Here is an 18,341-nt window from a genome sequence, read left to right on the forward strand (position 1 = left end):
CTAAGCCCATGTGCCACAACTACCAAGCCCGAGTGCCCAAAGCCCATGCTCCGCAATAAGAGAAGCCTGCTCACTGCAACAAAGAATAGCCCTCACTGCAATGAAGAGTAGCCCCTGCCGCAACCAGAGAAAGCCCGGGTACAGCAACAAAGACCCAGTGCAGCCAAAAATAAATTAATTAATTAATTAATTTTTTAAAAATGCATTGTTCTTCTGTTACATGTATGCTGACAGGACTCACTGGATGTATTGCACATGTGACATTTTAAATCTCTTACTTTCCCTTCTGCTTGGGAAAGACTACTGCTTGGTAGAGGTAGTCTTTCTCCTCCCTCTGGATGAAAACCTAGGCAGTCTCCTTGACATTTCCACTCATTTTTAGCTAATAAAAATTCCTAAAGCCACTTTAAATTGCAAACCCATCCTTAGGTGAAGAAGTGAAAATGTCCAGTACAATATATTAATAATCTCTTCAATCTTTATATTGAAAGATTTGCCTCCTCTTCCTGAAAGTGAACACATGGTCTTTTCTACTCCTTCCTAAACTGGCATTTCTGCTTCTCCTTGAGCTTGATCTCTTTGATTGGCAGAGTCAAATCAAGGAAAGAGAAGTGGAAGCCCTCCCCAAACTGCTCTGACAACCCTCTATTTCTCCCAATACTTACACTCTCTACAAGTACCTATAACAATGTATGTATCATTCTAACTCTCATACAGCCTTATATCCTCAGCACACAGTAGTTCTCAATAAAAATTTGTTAAATGAATGAATGAATATATAAAAGAGGACTTCTCTGGTGGCCCAGTGGTTAAACTCCATCTTCCAATGCAAAGGATGTGGGTTCAATCCCTGGTTGGGGAACTAATATCCCACATGCTACAAGGTGTGACCAAATAAATTTTTTTAAAAAATGAAAAAAAAGCAATGGAGGAAATTACATATACAAAGTATGAAGTTCTTTCTATGATTTAAAAGTAAATTATATTGGCTATACTCCAATAAAATATAAAAAGCTAAACAAAATCCCACATAATACACAACTCAAGGACTGGACCCTAATGTAAACTATGGATTTTAGTTAATAAAAATATATCAATATTGACTAATCAAGTATTAAAAAAAAGTAAAGATGAAACTTCCTTCACAACTTTGCAACATCCTAGATTATCATGAACAAGACAATTGCTAAGTATGGTTTAAAGACCTGGAGGTAACTATGGTACAAAAAGCAAAAGCATTACTTGGTTTCTTCTAAGGAATGAAACCAAGAATAAGAACAGATGAGTCAGGGATCTATTTGTTTCCTTTAAAAGCTTTCTGATACTTGATTTCTAAGTATGTATATCTTCATAAAAATTAAAATATTCAAAAACAAAGATTAGTCAGTTTTAGATCTCCTGTACTCAAAAGCAGCCTGTAAGTATGTTTGACCTCACAGGCTTTAGTAGTTGTTTTTTTTTTTTTTTTAATTTTGTGCCCTGAGTCCTGATTACCAAAGAGTTGTTGACCCAAAGCCAAGTAGACAAACAAACAGAGCTGTGGACTTTAAGAAGGCAGTTCCAGTGGATCTAGACCAGTTAAGCAGGCATACCGAGTGGTGTGGCAGCTGTAAAGAGACTAAGTAAATCAATTAACTCCATGGTTTTCATGAAGACCTCTTCATATCAAAACTTCTTTCTTTATATGCATCTCCTCTGATCCTGTGGCAATGAAGATTGACATCCACACTCATATTTTACCAAGAGAATGGCCAGACCTAAAAAAGGTAATGGTGATTAATTTGCTGAATTATTTCTAAAGCTTCTCCTAGAATTATTTCTAGGGTTTCTCAATGCCTCTATTACAGAATGATGTCTTCTTTTGGGAATTAGATGTTAAATTTCTCTGCTTTAGGAAGTTTTTAAGTTATTTGGTAGCTCTTATTTCCTAGTTTTTTAAACTGATTTCATATTTACTTTGAAAGAAACTTGATTTTAAAAGTAAATGTTCTTTAAAAATCCTTTTTCCCCTCAAATGAAGCATTCTTTAAAACTTCTGGACAATATAAGTCAAGCAGTTTTGCTTCCATTTAAGTCACATATTCAGCTGCTAGGAAGATAGGTGCCACTTACAGAATTTAAAGTTACAGTTTCAAGTAAGAGACTATTAAAAACTAAATGTGATCGGTTCCCAGGACTTCTAAAACGTATTTCCTTTCCAAGATGTTGAAAATAAGTTTTGGAAGCACCAAATGATAGCTTTGTAGAATTTTTTTTAATCTATTTTAAAACACTGTCTAAAACCTTTCCTTTTTGATTTCTAAGCTGTAAATTCTTGTTATGAACTAGAGAGTAGGAATATAAAGAAAAAAAAAAAACTAGCAGAAATGACATGAAACCTTTGCACAGTGAATGTCTCTCAAGACTTTTCTCTGTGTTTCTCAAAAGATGGCAATTTCCTTTTGCCATTAAAAACTTATAAGTGAATACTAAAAAAGAAAGTGGAGAACATGAAAGAAATTTAAAATTGGTTTGAGTTTTACTCAGGCTAAGTATCAGATTTTACCCATTCAGACTTCTCTAGCACTTTTAGATGACTCCTAACGTTTCATCTATTTTCATCCCGAGTGAGGAAAAGTGAATGACCCCAAACTCTAATTAAAATGTGGTTTCACTGTTTCATTGTGCAGACAGAAGAGACTATTTTCTTCTCATAGTTGTCTCCTGGGAGAATGGTCATCTTAAGTGTTTCTTTGTCCACTGGTATTTTAGGTAAGATGGATAGTGGACATTGTAGATCAAAAAACGCAAGTGATGCTAAATCATGTTTGAAAGGTTTTCCTATTGCAGTTAATGGTAAGAACCAACCCTATGGGCTCAGCAGTCAAGAACTTGCTTGCCAATGCAGGAGATACAGGTTCAATGCCTGGGTCAGGAAGATCCTCTGGAGAAGGAAATGGCAACCCACTCTAGTATTCTCACCTGGGAACTCCCATGGACAGAGGAGCCTGGAGGGCTACAGTCCATGGGGTTGCAAAAGAGCTGGACATGACTTAGTGACTAAATAACAACCCTATTGAACTAACCCCTCCAAAAGGAGCCTACATGGGAACTTGCTGTTCTGAATGCTGTTGTCCTCGTTATATTTTATTATTAAAGTGTAGACATCGCTTCACAATGTTAGTGATGAACAACTGTAGTAGCCTAAAAGGGTACCTCCTTTTTGCTAAGGGGAGAAAACTTTCTACCTAGTATCCCATGTCATAACCCCACCTCCCATGACTTGCCTCCCACCAGAAGACTGCCTCCAGTTTCAGCAGAGAACTGGCCACCAAGAGCTGCAAATATCTAGGTGTCCCGCCTAATGCCGGGTGCTGAAGGCACTGCCAAAACTGCTCCGGAAGCTCCAGGATGCAGAGCATGGAGAGGCTATAACCACAAATGCATGCGCTGTAGGCTCCCCACACACAAGTTCCACTGGCTCTTGATGGGGCATTCTATACTCATAAACCAGGATTTTATCTAGCAGTCTCACAGCCTGCAAGCAGATAACTGATACACTTTTTAAAAAGTTACTGAAGTATAGTTGATTTACAATGTTACATCAATCTCCTCTCTACAGTACAGTGACTCAGTTATACATATATATGCTTTTTCAGATTCTTTTCCATTATAGTCTATCACAGGATACTGAATATAGTTCCCTGAGCTATACAGTAGGACCTTGTTGTTTATCCATCCTGTACATGACAGTTTACATCTGCTAATCCCAAACTCCCAATTCTTCCCTTCCCTACCTCCCCCCACCCCCTGCCTTGGCAACTACAAGTCTGTCCTCTGTGAATCTCTTCTTGTTTTGATAACTGATATATGTGATGATGATGGTGGTGGTAATAATAATAATCATAATACTCTTACACTTCCAGAGAGCAACAGAGACATGTAATTTGATTCACATAACATCTTGTGAATTGCAGATAGGATTTCTATCATTAACCTGGCTGGACAGATGAGGTCACTGAGACTCAGAAATGAGCCTAGAATCCCAGAGCTTCATGGGGCTGTGGCGGCCACTCCATAGCTCTTCATCCACACCCACCCACCCTCAGAGAGCTGGTCCAGGGCTGCATTACTGCTGGGTGGGATGTCCCTGCTTCCCTCTGCGCCCCACCCCTCCAAGGCCACCCGTGACACCAGTCCCCTTCCCAATTCCCCACAGTCACGTAAATCACTGAGGGCTTCCTCACAGCAGGTGATCTGTTATGAGGTAGGCGTTTCCATTGGAATGTAGGCAAGTTAGTCATGAAACAATTTGCAGAAAACCGTTTCTGTATTTTTGAACTGGGAAGAGTGAGATCAATACATCTAAATCGTCCTGGGATCCTTCTCTCTCCCTATTTCCAGTCTACATGATCAACTATATCATCAGTCTATATGAATATTAAAGGGACATGAGTGTATAGCAGATATGCCTTGGTGTTCATAGAGTTCAACAGTTCTAGCAGATTTTTCTTGTCTTCAAATAGTTTTTTGTAGGTAAAATGTTATTTCAGAGCATCAATCTCTGATCTTTTCTTAGCATTTTTTCAAGCTTTCCAATAAAGAATGAAAAAAATAAGCCAGCCCTAGTTTCATTTTAGAAGATGAAGCCCCTCTGGAAGAACTGATATCTCTTTTCAAATCTGCCTTTTCTTGTTAAATATTAATAGACACGCTTCAAATACCTTGACCTCCTTAGTCAGTGAAGAAATAGAAAAGCAGAATCAAACGCTTGGCTTGACGATTAACCAATGATTACAAAGGACTGGGATTTGAGAACTTTTTTCATTTTCACTTGCTAATAATGAGTGTAGTCAGAGTTAGAGTTAAGATCCTTGGCGGGGGTGATGGGTAGAATCCGAGGTGGAGAGAGAGCAGATTCAGGAGGGCTCACTTGATTAAATTGTTCCTGATGAATCAGGAACCACACTCTGGCCCAAGAAACCTGTGTAAAAGTTATGTGGGGTTGATTCACAATGATATTATTTGTAACAACAAGAAGGATAACAAGATTTCAGCTTTTTCCTTCAGCAAGGCTTTACTGCCCACCTACTCTGTGCCTGACAGTAGGGCTTGCAAAGATGCTTTTAATTTTAAGGGGGCCTTTATTTAAAAATTACATATTTACATCTGCTTTCATTAGTAATGATTCAATTGCACTCAATCACTGTAACGTTTTTAGGAGAGAAAATCCCAGACAAAACTTGACTTTTAAACATCTCCTCTGAGAAAATAGAGATCTGGTTTCATCACCTGGAAATTCATTATTCACCTCAAGAGTGTGAGGTCCCCAAGACATTAAAAGTGTCATTCAGTTCATCAGTCCCTGATTCATACCTAGCCACTTCAGAAACACAATTCTTGTATATAGAACTTAATTTCCTTAAATTTTAAATATTTTTTTTTAATTTGTCATGGCCATAAATGCCTATGGGACACTGTTCAAAGTCAAACATTTTCAGATGGTAAATGCCTCCTTGTCATTTGCTCTGACAAAAACTACTCCCAAGGTCATAAATTTCAATTTTAGCCTCTTTCAACCTAGGATGAGACTTGGGGGATTGTGTGCAGCCCAGATTTGGAACAGATAAAGTTGCCCTAAGTAGATTAGGCCTTTGTAAAGTTCAAGGGAAGTATAAAGTGTTCCAAAGTGTTCCAAGTGCTTTCCAAGACAGGGAAGGGAGGAACACAGAGTGACAAAGGGCTCCTTCTTTCTCTCCTTAGTGGAGGGTGTGCCTTATTTCAAAACCTCAGAACGGAACAGGCTGTCACCACCACGTCACCCCCACTGCCATTATTGCCTGTCACCACCACCATCATCATCATTGGTGCCACCACTGTGAAAACTCACTACCACAACCATCACCACTGCTGCATCATAGCCTCCAGTACCGCCATGCCTGCCATGACTACCACCACCACCTCTGCCTCCCACTGCCATCACCGCTGTCACCGTCATTATCGCTGTCACCATCATTATCACTGTTACCATCGATGAGCCCCCTTCTATAAGCCAGGTCTGGTGTCGACAGCTTTCTCTGAATTGTTTCAGTTACTTCCCATAAAACCTTATGTCACTAAGACTCCCGTTAGCCTCATTTTACACCTAAGAAAACAGTGACTTCAAGATGGTAAGTTGCTCCAAGAAAGTAAAGGATCTTGTAAGAGGAGTGTTGTATGTGTGACAAGATCCCTCCATTCTGCCTCTGCCTGCCTCTCTGCCCTTCCCAATGCAAAGTTTCTCTCACCTGTGAACTAACGGGTTAACATTCCACAGGGAATGAAAGAAAAGTAAGAGAGTGAGGAAGGAGGGGAAAAAGCAAGGAAAGAAAGAAGGAAATAAAATCTTTTCTTTCACATTAAAGTAAGCTTTTAATGGCAACCTTCCAGTTCAAGAGTGTATTTAAGTTTACTCTAAAGCATAACTGATTGAGGCCATTCCAGCCCTTCCTCCAACACATTCTGGGCAGCTTTATCCAGGGGAAGAGAGAAGTAAAACACAAGGGGACTGAACGCATGAAGAGGGTGGGCATGCACCACAGAGGAGAAACTGGCTGCAGGAAGGAGGCATGCAAGGGGTCCAAGGTAGACAGGGCCCCTTGCACACCCAGCCTACTAAGCCAGGTCCCCCTGTGTCACTTGGGAAGCAGCAGGTAGATTTCCAGAACTAATGTGAATATTTGGAGCTAAAATTCAAGAACAGACCTTCTACCCAGGTAGAATAAAGTTGGTAGAGAATTGGCCAAATCTGAAGTCTACTGGGGAAGAATCCAGGGACAGACTCAGGAACACACGAATGCCTCTGTGCTTTAAGCCCAGACCTCCCCTCTCAGTCTGGAGGTGAGAGGGAAGCCAGGAAGGAAGAGATCTGTCAAACCCTGGCTCCCTCTACACAACCTCCCTGCACCATGACATAAGAACCAAACTGCCATCACCTGTTCTCATCCAACCACAGCAAGCTAGGAGTCGTTGTGGAGTTCATTAACTCTACCCATTTTTGCTGACAGGAGCTGTTTACTAAGCCCTTTACATCATGGTCTCTGGCCTCTATGCCCTCCCTCTGACCTCACTCTTTTAGAACCATTGCTTTAGAGTATGGAAATACTGAATACTGGAGGTTATACTCCAATCCAATCCCGGATTACCTTTCCAGGCGCCCTCCCATGACACTGCCTGACCCAGGTGTGTGTTAGCATGCTCCTCCAGGCTCCCAGGGAACTTGTGTCTCACTCTGGCACCGCAGGTCTCACACATGATAAGGCTCTTCAGTCATCTGCCCAGCCCAGCCCAGCATTGGCCTCTCAAGACTGTGTTCCCTTCTTTTTTTTTTTCTCTGCCCTAGAAAGGCTGGTCATGGTGGGACTCCATGAGGGTTTGACAAATGAATGAATGAATGAACACACAGAATGAGATTTTAAAACCTATTGTTATACACAAAAATAAACTCAAAATGGATTAAAGATCTCAACGTAAGACCAGAAACTATAAAACTCCTAGAGGGGAACATAGGCAAAACACTCTCTGACATACATCACAGCAGGATCCTCTATGACCCATCTCCCAGAATATTGGAAATAAAAGCAAAAATAAACAAATGGGACCTAATTAAACTTAAAAGCTTCTGCACAACAAAGGAAACTATAAGCAAGGTGAAAAGACAGCCTTTAGAATGGGAGAAAATAATAGCAAATGAAGCAACTGACAAACAACTAATCTCAAAAATATACAAGCAACTCCTACAGCTCAATTCCAGAAAAATAAATGACCCAATCAAAAAATGGCCAAAGAACTAAATAGACATTTCTCCAAAGAAGACATACAGATGGCTAACAAACACATGAAAAGATGCTCAACATCACTCATTATCAGAGAAATGCAAATCAAAACCACTATGAGGTACCATTTCACACCAGTCAGAATGGCTGCGATCCAAAAGTCTACAAGAAATAAATGCTGGAGAGGGTGTGGAGAAAAGGGAACCCTCTTACACTGTTGGTGCAAACTAATACAGCCACTATGGAGAACAGTGTGGAGATTCCTTAAAAAACTGGAAATAGAACTGCCTTATGATCCAGCAATCCCACTGCTGGGCATACACACTGAGGAAACCAGAAGGGAAAGAAACATGTGTACCCCATGTTCATCGCAGCACTGTTTATAATAGCCAGGACATGGAAGCAACCTAGATGCCCATCAGCAGATGAATGGATAAGAAAGCTGTGGTACATACGCACAATGGAGTATTACTCAGCCATTAAAAAGAATACATTTGAATCAGTTCTAATGAGGTGGATGAAACTGGAGCCTACTATACAGAGTGAAGTAAGCCAGAAAGAAAAACACCAATACAGTATACTAATGCATATATATGGAATTTAGAAAGATGGTAACAATAACCCTGTATACGAGACAGCAAAAGAGACACTGATGTATAGAACAGTCTTATGGACTCTGTGGGAGAGGGAGAGGGAGAGGGTGGGAAGATCTGGGAGAATGACATTGAAACATGTATAATATCATGTATGAAACGAGTCGCAAGTCCAGGTTTGATGCACGATACTGGATGCTTGGGGCTGGTACACTGGGATGACCCAGAGGGATGGTATGGGGAGAGAGAAGGGAGGAAGGTTCAGGAGGGGGAACACATGTATACCTGTGGTGGATTCATTTCAATATTTGGCTAAACCAATACAATATTGTAAAGTTTAAAAATAAAATAAAATTAAAAAAAAAAACTATTGTTAACATGAGTCATATATACCTATGTTCTTAGGCGAAGTCTTTCAGATTTTTTTATTCATGACCCCCAAGAAAAAATATATTTCATATTGTGACTCAGTACAAACATTCATATACATAATGGAAATAAGAGTTTCCAAACTAATAGGCATAGAAGGCATTCTATCCTATCCTATCTTATCCTATTCTATCCTATTGTATCCTTCTTTATTCTATCCTATTTCATTATATTCCATTGTTTTACTATCTTAGCTTGAGTTTTCCAAGAAGCCGACCTTGAGATAAGGGTTTAAATGCAGTTAGTTTACTTTGGAGGTGATCCCAGGAAACACCAGTAGAGTGGCGAGATGAGACAGAGAAAGCAACATAGCCCATCAAAGTGTAGAATGTGTGCCTCACCTCAGAGCCACCCTGCCCAAGGGGCTGAGAAAACAGTGTATGCTGTTTATATACAAATGCCCTCGGTCATGACTGAGGGATCTGGGGGACAGGCAAGAAAGGGGTCACTAATTTCCTAGTATTTCTGATCCTCTGCTGCTGCTGCTGCTGCTAAGTCACTTCAGTCGTGTCCGACTCTGTGCGACCCCATAGACGGCAGCCCACCAGGCTCCCCCGTCCCTGGGATTCTCCAGGCAAGAACACTGGAGTGGGTTGCCATTTCCTTCTCCAATGCATGAAAGTGAAAAGTCAAAGTGTTCACTTTCTGATCCTCTAGAGGTTGGTTAATCAAAGTTGGCTACAATGGCAAAAGGGAAAATCTTGTCCAAAAAATGTGAGCACTTTTGCTTGAAAGAGGGCTGGTGTTCACAGAAGTACTACAGGGAAGGAATATGGGTAGGACAGCAGTGGCGTCTGTTACACATACTATTTCATGTTTTCAGAACATCTGGGTTATTAACTACTGAATTGATTTCATGATCTACTCATGGATTGCATCCCACAGTTTGAAGAGCAGGGTTAATGTTCTAAGATGGTATTTCCTAAAGAGTGGTGCTTCCAGCCTGTACTGCTAGTGGTCTGAAAAGGATTTTAGGTGGTACACAAGCAAATATTTTTTAATGTTCATCCTTATTCAGAAATTGCAGGGACTTCCCTGGTGGTCCAGTGGTTAAGACTCCACACTTCTCCTGCAGGAGGCATGGGTTTGATCCCTGATTGAGGAACTAATATCCCACATACCACATGGCCAGAAAAATAAACTAATATGTATAAATGAATTAAAATTTTAAAAAATAAAACAAATTTTTAACATGCTGTAACATGCATTAGGAAAAAATAATAAAACTAGCACTTCTGTGATATAGAATTTTCTTCCTGAAAATTTAAGGAAAAAATAACCTGATTGGAATATAAACACGGAATAAGTGGTAATGGTCATGGGGAAGGAAATGGGAAGTTGTTTGAAAGGATGGCACTTGGATGCTCTAGCCCAGGGACTCCACCTTCTTGCAGTCCTCTCTGCTGTGGTCTTCTAGTCTGATTGTTCTCCCCTTTCCCCACAGAGATTCGGTTATGGAGGCTGGGTGCAGCTCCAACACAATGGCAAGGTGAGTGTCTCCCAAAGAACAACTATGCCTCAGACCCCTGGACAAACTGAGTCTGAGACCTTCCTGCACTCGGTCCTCCAGGGACCCCCAACTCTTTTGCCCTCCAACTGAGCTTTATAGTAGGCAGCACTGAGGTTTCTCCAAAGTATTTTGAAAAATGGGTGTAACTTCAAAGAGCAGCATTTAGAAAGATAAAATTGAAATTGGAGAAGCCATGAAGAAATCTCTCTCTCTCTCTCTTTTTTTTTTTATTTTTGCCCTGGAACCAATTTTAGCATTGCTCTGCCTCAAGGAAGCAACCTAGCTCTCTCCACAGTTATGACAGTATATTAAGGTCGGCCAAATAAACAGAAGAGTTTAGGTTTGAGCACAGGTGGAGAAATTAAACATGGAGACAAAACCAAGAAGAAGCCACTGTTATTAAGGGTGGAGTTTAGTCTGAGGAAAGAGCAAGAGGAGGAAGACTTGGGGCAAAGCATTTAGCACATAATGAGGCCTGAGAGTGAGCTGCCAACTAGGGGTCTGGGCCAACTTCATTTTCAGAGGCATCACATGCCCTCATGGAGGGCAGGGGGAACCCTCCTGAGCTTCCAGCAAAGCACAAACATGACTAAGTTAGCCCTGAAGGACTGGGGGTATGGGAAGACCAGGGATAATTCAAGGCACTGTGACAAGATAAGGACCAGGTACTGGAGGGTATAGATTTGGGCACTAAGGATTTGGAGAAGGCCTCCTGGAAGAAGTGATGCTCTTCCTGAGTCTGGAAGCAGAGGTGAAGGTTTGCCCGAGGAATAAAGGAAAAAAGAAAACAAAGACAGGGAGCGAAGGCATGGGGATATAAAACATCCGTAAACCCAGAACTCAAGCACTTGGCTTGGGCTGGTATCAGCATTTCTCAAAGTATGGTCTGCAGACCAGCAAGTTCAGTGTCACCTGGGAACTTGGGAGAGGCCAATTCTTGGGCCTCACCTCAGACATACAAAATCAGGAATGCTGAGGATTGGGCCAGCAATCTGTATTTTGACAAGTCTCCAGTTGATTCTGATATTTACTCAAGCTTGAAAACCACTGGCTGTATCCACTCACTCACTCACTGATTTTTATGACACCTATTTGATGCCAGGCCCACCAGGCTAGACACATGGAATATGCTGGTGAACAAGACAGACATGCTCCCTGCTCAAATTCTAGGGGCAGCAAACAAACATAATCACTTCAGAGGATGGAATAAAAAGCAGTGCTGGAACAAGGGGTGACTGGGAGATTTGTCTGGGCTGGCTGGTTGGGGAGCTAACAAAGACTTCAGATGATGAGAAGGAAAACCCTGGAAGAGTGTCCCTGGATGAGGGAATAGCAGTTGCAAAGGCTGCCATGTGTGGAAGGGCTGTGTTCAAAGAACAAGGAGGACAGTTTGGCTAAGATGTGGTGCAAGGGGAGATGGCAGGAAAAGAGGCGAGCGGGGACCAGATTATGGACAGACTTGAAGGACGTGCTAAGGAGGCCAGATTTTAGCCTTAATGCAATGTAACTTCCTTGAAAGGTCTTAATGGCTTAAACAGATCCCCTGGGGACTTCCCTGCCGGTCCAGAGGTTAAGACTCTGCACTTCCAATATGGGGAGTGCAGGCTCGATCCCTGGTCAGGGAACTAAGATCCCTCATGCCATGCAACATGGCCAAAAAAAGAAAAGCATTAAAAGGCCATAGTGTACTCTGTAGGGGTCAGATAGAGGCATATAAGAGTTTGGTGGGCAAGGTGGTAGGAAGAAGCTGGAGAGGTAGGCAGAAGCCTCATCAAACGGGGCCTTGGGGGATGGGCTTAGGCCTTTGTACTTGATCCTGAAGGCAGTGAGGAATCATTAAAGAGTTTTTTTAAATATCAGAATCTATGAGGCAGCTCATTCTCACCTTCATCAAAGACTGCCCACTAAGTGCCAGTTTAGACACGAGACTGCACTTCTTCCATGAAAAGTGCCAGTTCCCAGCCTGGGAGCTGGTGATCTAAGCTGGCCTCCTGCTCATGCTCAGTCATCAAGTCGTGTCCAGCTCTTTGCAACCCAATAGACTATAGCCCACTAGTCTGCTCTGTCCACGGGGTTTTCTAGTCAAGAATACAGTGGAGTGGGTTTTCATTTCTTCCTCAAGGGGATCTTCTCAATTTAGGGATCGAACCTGTGTCTCCAGCATCTCCTACTTTGGCAGGCAGATTCTTTACCACTGAGCCACCCGGGAAGCCCTAAGCTGGCTCTCAAGTCTGCCCAAAAGAGAAAATAAGCTGAGTGGAGATGATGACAAGGCCACTAGGAAGCCCCAAGTGAAGGATGAGCAGCCTGTAACATTTTTTTTTTACTCCATGTCCCAGGCTGCAGTTTCTACCCTTCATAACTAGATCTGAATGGCCTTCATTTCATTTTTGTATCAAGAGAAGTTTGGTAAACATAACAGCATTTCTCAAAACAAAAACAAAACAAACAAAAAACTTCAACAAACAACAAGAAACCCAAGAATGAAAATATTTCAAATCAAATCTACCACTTGCATAGTTCCAGCAAAATTGGATATAACAGTAGTCTAATCAAAGTGATAGTTTCCTTTCCTCCATTTCAAAAACAAAACAAAGCAAACCAAAGCAGAACTAAATTGGTATTTTTTTTTTATAATTACCGTAGTCAGGGATCACAGTCACTGGAAAACGACATATAAATACATACAAATTGCAAATTCAGCTTAGAGCAATTCCTTTTTATTTGCCTACATTCCTTTTGTGAATAATATTTTCTGTCCCCCATCCATGACCGATTTACCTCAGAGATTCCTGCTTCCTGAAAGATATTTCCCAAACACATCTTTGGTCTGCCCTATTTGTTTCTCTTCTTAACCTTTGATTTTTCAACGCTTTTGGAATGAATCAAGGGGTATTGTTTCCCATGGCAAAGCCTTGTTCAGAACTGAAAAACATCATTTGTCCTTGGGTTGAAATATTTGGTTGAAAATTTCTAAAACTATGTACGCCCTCCTCTCAGGAGCAGCATGGGGTAGGGTAGAATTAAGTGCTGATGGCAGGAACACCCCGCAGCATTTAAGGGAGGCCAGATCCATGGCCCAGTTCAAATACATGGGCCATCAATGTCTGAGCGTTTTTCAGGCCCTTGAAATACAAACATACACACCATTGCGATCACACTTAGTATTTTCACCCACACCATTCTGTGTGATCTTCAATCATCAGGTTCCTGCTCTCAAAATGATTTCCCTCTCACTGGGGAGCCAAGAAGACACTCAGATGAATAAAGAACATACAGATAGTGCAAAATTGTGCTGAGCAAAGGAGTGAGGGAATTCAGGGGGTGGGAAGGGTAAGACAGCAGACAACTTTCATGAAGATAAAAAACCATAGGACTGTAGGCCTAGGGATCATCTAGTCCAGTGTTTAATGGGTTGCAACCTAACAATGCTGCGAAGGCAATGGCACCCCACTCCAGTACTCTTGCCTGGAAAATCCCATGGATGGAGGAGCCTGGAAGGCTGCAGTCCATGGGGTCGCTGAGGGTCGGATACAACTGAGCGACTTCACTTTCACTTTTCACCTTCATGCATTGGAGAAGGCAATGGCAATCCACTCCAGTGTTCTTGCCTGGAGAATCCCAGGGACAGGGGAGCCTGGTGGGCTGCCGTCTATGGGGTCACGCAGAGTCGGACACGACTGAAGTGACTTAGCATAGCATACCAACCTAACAATGAGTAATAATATCAATTCAGTGGGTTAGGACAGCTTAAAAAATAAAATACATTACAAAAGAAAATAGCAGAATGTATTGTTCATGGTGAGGGTAAGTGTTGTTTCATGAAATTTTTGTCTCAAGTTTGTATCTTTATAAATAGATATATACAGATGTACTGGGTCACAATGGAAAATATATTCCTTATAATATGGGGTTCTCAGCCAAAATCGACTGAAAGCCATTCATTTTGCTCGATGTCCTCATTTCATGTTTTTATTTTTAAGGTTAATTTTCCATTACATAAGTAGAATCTGAGTAAATTCTTTTTAAATTTAAGCTGTTGAAGATAAAGCTGCAGTTTCATTGGATCAGCATTCCCCATCCTCAAAAGTAATTCCTATTAACAGTTTGGTGGCTATCTTTCCAGACATTTTCCTATGATTTTACTTATATGTACATGCACCTATATAAAAGGACATAGGATTATTTAATATGTTTATTTATTTTAGCTAAGTCAATCAGCTTCCAAACAGAAAACAAACAAAATACTTAGGATATTTTGAACAGTTAACAAAGAGCTTATTTATAATAAACTGGAAAATTCTTCAAGAGATGGGAATACCAGACCACCTGACCTGCCTCTTGAGAAACCTATATGCAGGTCAGGAAGCAACAGTTAGAACTGGACATGGAACAACAGACTGGTTCCAAATAGGAAAAGGAGTACGTCAAGGCTGTATACTGTCACCCTGCTTATTTAACTTATATGCAGAGTGCATCATGAGAAACGCTGGGCTGGAGGAAGCACAAGCTGGAATCAAGATTGCCAGGAGAAATATCAATAACCTCAGATATGCAGATGACACCACCCTTATGGCAGAAAGTGAAGAGGAACTAAAAAGCCTCTTGATGAAAGTGAAACAGGAGAGTGAAAAAGTTGGCTTAAAGCTCAACATTCAGAAAACTAAGATCATGGCATCTGGTCCCATTACTTCATGGGAAATAGATGGGGAAACAGTGGAAACAGTGTCAGACTTTATTTTGGGGGGCTCCAAAATCACTGCAGATGGTGATTGCAGCCATGAAATTAAAAGACACTTACTCCTTGGAAGGAAAATTATGACCAACCTAGATAGCATATTGAAAAGCAGAGACACTACTTTGCCAACAAAGGTCCGTCTACTCAAGGCTATGGTTTTTCCAGTGGTCATGTATGGATGTGAGAGTTGGACTGTGAAGAAAGCTGAGCGCCAAAGAATTGATGCTTTTGAAGTGTGGTGTTGGAGAAGACTTGAGAGTCCCTTGGTCTGCATGGAGATCCAACCAGTCCATTCTAAAGGAGATCAGCCCTGGGTGTTCTTTGAAAGGAATGATGCTCAAGCTGAAACTCCAGTTGTCTAGCCACCTCATGCTAAGAGTTGACTCACTGGAAAAGACTCTGATGCTGGGAGGAATTGGGGGCAGGAGGAGAAGGGGAAGACAGAGGATGAGATGGTTGGATGGCATCACCAACTCGATGGATGTGAGTTTGAGTGAACTCCGGGAGTTGGTGATAGGGAGGCCTGGCGTGCTGCGATTCATGGGGTCGCAATGAGTCGGACACGACTGAGCGACTGAACTGAACTGAGACCCATGATTAAGTTGTGGGGACAAGCAAGGGTTAGATGATGAAGCCCCGTAGGTCAGGTTAAGGGGGTTGCATTTTATCTTCAGGACAATAGAAATCCATTCAAGAGTTTCCTGTGGGGAACTAGCAAGATCTGATTTAGGGTTTTAAGAGTTTACTCTGCTGCTTTGTGGAGACTGGGTTAGAGAGGAATAAGAATGAAAGCAGAAAGAGATCAGGCTTGAGGCTGCAGCATCATTCAGATGAGAGAAGATAGGGCTCGGACCAAGGCTGGAGCAGTGGAGGTGGAGAAATGTGGATCACTGCAGGGTCTATTTTGGAGACATATTGGAAAATGGATGGGATGGTGACATGTCAAACAGAGGGAAGTGAAAAAAAAAAATGATGTAGTCTCATAGGGGTGAGAAAGATAATGCTGACATCAAGGAGAGATGCAATAGAGCCAGGAGGACAAGCAGATCTGAGCAAGAGATGAGCAGTAGCAGGTTGAGTGAATACAGCTGGAAGTGGTTGTAACATAGCTTCCCATGGAGCTGTCCTTCAGAAACTTTAAAGTGACAGCTGCAGTGATTACAGAAGCTGCTTCCTGGTGACAGTGTCTGGGTCATTTCTGCCAGCTTTGCACCTCAAGCCCAACCAGTCTAGCAGCTTGCATGGTCTAGAGGTAGAGCTTGAGTGGGCACCTGGGGAAGGGGGAAGAGAATGGAAATCTGTTGATAAAAGACAGAATTTTAAAATACATATTTTTTTTCTTTTTTCCCCTGCACTATTATTTTCCTTTTTGTCCACTATCTCTATATGTAATAGCTTGCATCTACTAAATCCAAACTGCCAGGCCATCCCTCCTTCATTGTCCTCCCCCTTGGCAACCACAAGTCTGATCTCTATGTCTTTTAGTCTGTTTCTGTTTCATAGGTAGGTTCGTTTGTGCCAAATTTTAGATTCCATGTATAAATGATATTATATGGTATTTCTGTCTCTCTTTCTTACTTTACCTAGTGTGATAATCTCTAGTTGAATGCATGCTGCTGCAAATGGCATTATCTCATTCTTCTTATGACAGAGTAGTATTTCATTGTACTACATCTTCTTTATCCATTCATCTGTCAATAAACATTTAGGCTGTTTCTATGTCTTGGCTATTGTGGATAGTGCTGCTATGAACATAGGGGTGCTTGTATCTTTTTGAATTGAAGTTTTGTCTGGATATGTGCCAAGGAGTGGGATTGCTGGATAACATGGTCATTCTATAAAATACACTTTTTAGTGATACACAATACCAGACATTTGAAATATCAGCTATATTTGGACTCATTGTAGACAGTATTAAAACTAGAACTTAAGAATCAGAAGGGTCACAGGTGAGGTTCTAAGGTTCCTTGGGAATCAGACTCTGAGATGGAGATGAGCATGCAGAAGGTTTAATAGGAAGTGCTCTCAGAATGGACATCAGTGGAAGGGAAAAGGAGGAAGTAGGGTAAAACAGGGCAATGTTGAGCTGTGATGTTCTCAACAGAGGTCTAAGCTGACCCTTAAGAAGCTCTAGAGCTAACCTCCACAGGGGTCCCAAGTTGGGGGTGGGGGGCAAAGAAGAGGGGCCTTTTGCTCTACAGTAATCAGTCATTGGAAATGGACTTCCCTGGAAATGAGGCAGGACTTTAGGGAAGTGGTTCTCTTCACCCAAGGCAATCTTCCTATTTTCTCCATAGGGACTGACAACTGAGAGCTGTCTGCCAGCAATACTCCCTGGTAATTCTCAGAAGCTAGGAGAAGAAATCCTTTTTTCTTTTTTTGGCCATGTTGCACAACTTGAGGGATCTTAGTTCCCTAACCAGGGATTGAACCCAGACCCCCACAGTGAAAACACAGAGTCCTAGCCACTGGACCACCAGGGAACTCCCAACTCCTCTATTCTTGAAGGGGGATCTTGGTGGCACATTATACCAATTTGGGAAGGATAACTGAATCACTTTGCTGTGTAGTAGAAATTAATAAACACTGTAAATCAACTATTTTTCAATAAAACACATTTTTAAATAATAAACTACTAATACCTACAAAAATAGTAGGCTTATGGAACCTCTGCCCAATCAACTCAGGTACTCTGTTCTTCATCTCCATGGATGGAAATCTGTGCCTTAATTTCTTCTTCCTTTTCTCAGTCCTTCCAATCTCCATGCTTATGACCTAAATTTTAGTGATAGATTATTAACTTGTCTTTTTTCCTCAAGTGTATATCCTTTCTTTTTCCAACTGTATATCCTTAAAGTTTTTACATCAGTCAGAGAAAGAAAAGTAGGTGCTAAATTAACATGTTTTATAATGAAAAAAAGAGCAAACAAACAACAAAAAAAGAGCAAACTGAGGTTCAGAGATGTTTAACTTGCTTATGGCTATACGATAAGTTGCAGAATAATGATTTGAACCTGAGAAGTATGATTTTAGGGAGAACTTTTCCCTTTCTTTAGGGATCAGCAACCTGAAGCTCAATTTAGAGCCTAAGCAGCAGTAGCAGCCATGCTTTGAGAAGCCATTTAGTTTGGCCCCCCTTCCCTGAGTTTTAAAAGGTAGTGTACAAGGCAGGCACGATGCCTGGGAGAAGCAGCAGCTCAGCACCAAACTTCACATGCACGTCTAGACTGGGTCCCCGAATGGCCTTCCTCCCCCTGCAGGTCCTGACATCCGCGGGC

The 18,341-nt window shown here is 41.6% G+C and overlaps 1 protein-coding gene across 3 annotated transcripts in view; it reads left to right on the plus strand.

Moving 5' to 3' along the window:
* The first annotated feature begins 1,556 nt into the window (after positions 1-1,556).
* Positions 1,557-18,341, plus strand: part of ACMSD (aminocarboxymuconate semialdehyde decarboxylase) — a 62,158-nt gene continuing 45,373 nt past the window's right edge. For all 3 annotated transcript variants that reach the window (XR_015145460.1, XM_086350614.1, XM_086350624.1), the window contains exons 1-2: positions 1,557-1,766; positions 10,260-10,304. Coding sequence is in view for 2 of the 3 variants with exons in the window: in XM_086350614.1 (XP_086206740.1) it covers positions 1,710-1,766; positions 10,260-10,304 (102 nt within the window). In the remaining variant the exon portion in view is untranslated. The remainder of the gene's footprint in view (positions 1,767-10,259; positions 10,305-18,341) is intronic.

Source organism: Bos grunniens, chromosome 2 (assembly GCF_055505025.1).
Source record: "Bos grunniens cultivar Pamir isolate PY7600 chromosome 2, Bosgru_T2T1.0, whole genome shotgun sequence".
NCBI classification, from domain to species: Eukaryota; Metazoa; Chordata; class Mammalia; order Artiodactyla; family Bovidae; genus Bos; species Bos grunniens.